Source organism: Temnothorax curvispinosus, unplaced genomic scaffold (assembly GCF_003070985.1).
Source record: "Temnothorax curvispinosus isolate PA1 unplaced genomic scaffold, ASM307098v1 QBEX01005839.1, whole genome shotgun sequence".
NCBI classification, from domain to species: domain Eukaryota; kingdom Metazoa; phylum Arthropoda; class Insecta; order Hymenoptera; family Formicidae; genus Temnothorax; species Temnothorax curvispinosus.
Genome location: NW_020215619.1, coordinates 17,987 through 22,644, shown reverse-complemented (window position 1 = coordinate 22,644; position 4,658 = coordinate 17,987). Strand labels below are relative to the sequence as shown.

Here is a 4,658-nt window from a genome sequence, read left to right as displayed (position 1 = left end):
CGTACCAATAAATTATAAGCGGAGTACGATGTTTTAAGTAGCTAAAATAATAAAACATAGTAAAAATTCATAGATGGATATTACACAATACAAAATTTACTATACTAACCGCCACGAAAGAGTCCAAATTCAAACTAATAATATGTGCAGTAGTAAATTCGATAGGCACAATCGCGCGTTTCATAATTATTAGGAGATCTCTTTTGACGCTGTTATTCAACATTGGCCATTTTATTTGGAAAATGCTGTCCGATAATTGAACGCTCTGCAAATTAATATGCAAAATAATATTTTTCTTATTTAAGAGTTTTAAATATATAAAATAATAAAATACTTTTTAAATATTTCTATGTACAACATGTTATCATTTTATAATATTTTTATTTAGGCGAAACTATAATGTGTGATTTAATATGATTATTATGAATAATGAATATAACAGTAATGCGACACAAATTATGAGATGAAAAAGGACTAGATATATCTCAATTAGACATACCTTTGATTTAATTTTGTGACCAAACCAACAATAAATAAATATTTCTGTTAACATGCAGCACGTAAATCCAATTAATCCAATACTGTCTGTGTTTAACGACGATTGGCTCAACTGATACAAATTAGAGCATATTATCAATGTGCTTATTATGAACTGTAATCCGATTATTTGTGAAAATTTTGCATTTATCGAACACGCAAATCTGAAATCAAATTTTTAATTTTATAATATGCGGATATGTATGTTGCATATTGATCCAAAAGCATGACTTATTATTTAAAAACAGCTATATATTATAATAATTATTGTGGTTTAAAAGAATTTAATGATGCAGATTGGAACGTGTTAACAACATAGCATAAAAAATAAATATAAATGAGTCGTTTAGATATAAAAGGAAAGATAATAACAAATTATATTATTTAGTTATCTTAAATCAAAATTTTAGATTTTTCTTTTTACAATAATAGAAATTAAAGAATTTTAATGTATACTGTTGTTTTGTTTTACAGGATAATTGTAATTAAGTACATCATGGAAATCGTGAATTTTATATATAACGTTTTTTTAGTTAACTAAATATATAAAAATATATATAAAATTATTATTAGGATGACTAACTCAAATATACTGTTATGATGGCGTATGCAGTAGTCCAAGATACTTTGATCACTTAAGATCTTCTTTAAGCGATGTTCCAACATCTCTATTTGACAATATACGTGCATTAAGAATCCACATATGAGAGTATCGCAGGCGACGTTCACACTAGCACAATAAAACGTGCTCAGAATTTGGTGAGCATACGTAACGCAAAACACCATGTAAGATGAATAATCGTATGGCACCCATTCTCTATACGTTAACTTTCTGTGTCTAAAATCAGTGAGCAATGACATCAAACTCATAAACGTCCATGATGTCGCAATCAAAATCGAATAGCGTAATGTATTAGACCTAAAAATTTATGTCTCAAAAGAAATCATAGTTAAATAAAAGTTAAATATATATAATTTATATAATATATATTTACCGTATTAATGTATCAAATTTTTGACGAATTCCCAACTCGGCTGGATCCAACGGTTTAAATGGTTCCTCGTTAAGTGCAGTAATTAATGTTGTAACATTCTCATAATTTAGCCACATTATCAGTAATTTGAAACCAGAAACGGACACATTTAAAGCCATGTATAAAATATTAGTAAAGTCGTCGGGATTGTCGACGTTCAGCAAAATATCCATAAATTGTAAAAAAGCAAAAGTATATAAAATGGTAATTATAAATATTCTGTAGAGATTGTAAATAGCACGTCTAAATTGCGATGTCCAAGTTAGCGGTCGAAAGCACCCAACAAACGTAACGATTAAAAATGTAAACTTTAAAATATGCATTTTTGTCTTGTTTGAATTTAAAAAAATACAAATATATTTGCTTATGTAACGTATGTTACAAGCTTCGATACTGTTTTAGAAATTTTGAAAATATTTAAACCACATTTATTATTTTTAAGATAGTTTTAACTTGACAGGTTCTTTATTGCAGTGAAGTAAAGACAAAAATGTTATTTCAAGAGAGTGTACTTAGGAATGTCTATAGACTTGTGACGCGGTTCTCTGATAATAAACGTTGACAATAAGTCCTCTCTCTTCTTACATAATTAATAACCGTATGTTCATGATACCAAATTTGCAACAATTCTCTTCAAAGCGATATTTACGCAAAATAGCAAGACAAATTATTTCTACATGCAACTTTTCTCTCTGATATAAGAGATCAACTATTTTCATATATTATACTTACAGAAGAAAAGGCAAAATTCTAATATAACAAAGAAAAGAGAGTAAATTCTTTAAAGACACATTAATAAAGTATTAGGTAAAAATAATGTCTACAATAATACCTCGATGCATCAAAGACAAAATATTTTATTTGATATTGCCTTTGCTTAGAAGTCGTTCAATCTTGATTCTCACACATGCAATATAGAAAGATAAAGAGACATTAGAGGTATGCGTTTATAAAGCTTAAAACAGTCAAGCATATGGAAAAAAAGATCTTCTGATATTTCATTTATTAACGTCAAGTTCTTTTCTGAATGTGCAATTTCAGTTTTCTTTCTTTAACTATACAACATGATTTATTTTATAATTCTTCTAATCACTCTACATATGGATATTGGAAAAAAGTCAATGGCATATGTCAACGCCTTATACGAGGTATCATATATTTTATATTCAATTATAACATATACAGTGGATCAAAACAGTATTTGCACATCCAGTTTTCTTACAATAACTTTATTCGAAGGAATAATACATAAGTACAAATTGTGTCCATAAGTAACTTATTACATATACTGTATGTAATAAATTACTTATGGATACAGTTATACTTATGTATTATTCCTTCGAATAAAGATAACGAAAACTTGGTGTGTAAATACTTTTTTGATCCATTGTAAACACAAAACTTATATGTACATTAAAGTAGAGAGTGACTTTGACAGTATTAAATTAAAATATATAACATTTATAGATATGTTCCTTTGGTAGTATGTATAAAAATACTTTTAAAATATAAAAAACAATGTCGTATACATGTACATACATATATTTTATACAACTATAGCTAATAAATAAAATAAACATTAGATTTATTACTAATAACAATCATTTTATTACAATTTTTTATAATTACTATAATTAACTTAACTTGTTTTGTTTTATTTATCATTTACTTTCTATTATTCTTGTACCTGTATTAATAAGTTATAAACAGAATATGATGTTTTAAGCAACTGAAATGATAAAAAAACACTAAACATTATTAGAATCACGATAATATTTATATAATAAATAGGCGAGCAATATTATATAATCTATGTGCATAATCAAATTTACAAAGGAATTATAGAAGATTTATTAGATAATTAAATGTAACTGTGAAGCAGAAATAAAGCTTTGTGAAGTACTTTGATTATTTAAATTATAATAAAATTTTATAGGTACATTGGGATAAATATTTATATACTTACCGATACAAAGGAATCCAAATTCATAGTCAAGATATATAAAGAAGAAATTTCAATGGGTGTCATTGCACGTTTCATAATTATCAACAAGCTCTTCTTAACATTATTGTTCATTTTTGGCCACTCCATTTGAAAAATGCTATCTGTTAATTGGAGACTCTGCGAAATAATACGTAAAATATTATATTTATCACTTCTAAGCTTTTGTTCTATGAGATATACCTTCAATTTGACTTTGTTTCCAAACCAACAATAAATAAATATCTGCGTTAGCATTGCGCCTGTGAATGTAATTAATGAAAAATGGTCTGCGTTGAAAGTTGACTTAGTCAATTGATACAAATTTGTGCATGTTATCATAACACTCGCCATAAATTGAAATCCAATTATTTTTGTAAAATTTATATTCACTAACTGCGAAAACCTGCAATTGAGATTTTGCGTTTAGAGAATCGTAAACTTATATATGTATAGAGCAAATAAAGTTTATGAATAATAAGTTAACTTACTTATTATGATTTTAATGCTAAAATTAATTATGAAAAAAGTTACGATAAAAATGAGAACTGATTGAAAAGATTAATGCTTTAATAAAATAGTAATATATATCCATAAATAGCAAATATATCCATAAATAAGACGATAAAAGTAAGTAAGTGGTAGAAGTATATGTATAATTAACAATTATTTATATAATGACAATTACACTTCAACAATAATAGTAAAAGTAAGTACATTTTAAACATTTTAGTGCACTTAATCATTTGGACATATAGCATAGAATTTTTAACCTACTTCTTTATAATCAAAGAAATATCAATCAAATAAAAACGGAGAAAATATATGACTTCTATCGCACAACTTTGCTAAATAAATTACATATGATAGCAATGCTGAATAAGGTATAACTTTTGGGCGCTAAAATGATAACTAACTCAAAAATTCGATTATGATGCCGTACGCAATAAGCAACAGTAAGTTGATTGCTTAAAATTTTTCTCAGACGATATTCCAAAATCTCAATTTGACAACATATGTGCATAAACAATCCGCACACAAGGCTATCTATTGCGACGCTTACAATACCGCTATAACATGCGCTTAAAAGTTGTTGAGCATATGTG

The 4,658-nt window shown here is 26.6% G+C and overlaps 2 protein-coding genes across 2 annotated transcripts in view; both read right to left on the bottom strand.

Annotated features, from left to right (window-relative positions):
• Positions 1–4,658, bottom strand: part of LOC112455138 — a 19,233-nt gene that overhangs the window by 8,619 nt on the left and 5,956 nt on the right. Inside the window, exons 6-10 of the mRNA XM_025016878.1 lie at positions 1,533–1,964; positions 1,121–1,456; positions 500–701; positions 110–265; positions 6–41 (exon numbers count right to left, since the gene is read on the bottom strand). Coding sequence (XP_024872646.1) covers positions 6–41; positions 110–265; positions 500–701; positions 1,121–1,456; positions 1,533–1,964 — 1,162 coding nt within the window. The remainder of the gene's footprint in view (positions 1–5; positions 42–109; positions 266–499; positions 702–1,120; positions 1,457–1,532; positions 1,965–4,658) is intronic.
• LOC112455143 (odorant receptor 46a-like) lies at positions 3,218–4,587 on the bottom strand. Its single transcript, XM_025016887.1, has 4 exons — positions 4,470–4,587; positions 3,757–3,958; positions 3,538–3,693; positions 3,218–3,300 (listed from the first exon to the last, which is right to left on the bottom strand). The coding sequence occupies exons 1-4, from the start codon at positions 4,574–4,576 to the stop codon at positions 3,247–3,249; spliced, it is 519 nt and encodes a 172-aa protein (XP_024872655.1). The 5' UTR covers positions 4,577–4,587; the 3' UTR covers positions 3,218–3,246.

What these genes read in the sequence shown, in the direction of transcription:
- LOC112455143 (XM_025016887.1), bottom strand. Translation starts at nt 4,576, where the DNA reads ATGCACATATGTTGTCAAATTGAGATTTTGGAATATCGTCTGAGAAAA. An exon ending in CATCATAATCGAATTTTTGA is followed by an intron (nt 3,959 to 4,469) that starts GTTAGTTATCAT and finishes TCTCAATTGCAG; the next exon opens with GTTTTCGCAGTTAGTGAATA. An exon ending in GAAACAAAGTCAAATTGAAG is followed by an intron (nt 3,694 to 3,756) that starts GTATATCTCATA and finishes ATTATTTCGCAG; the next exon opens with AGTCTCCAATTAACAGATAG.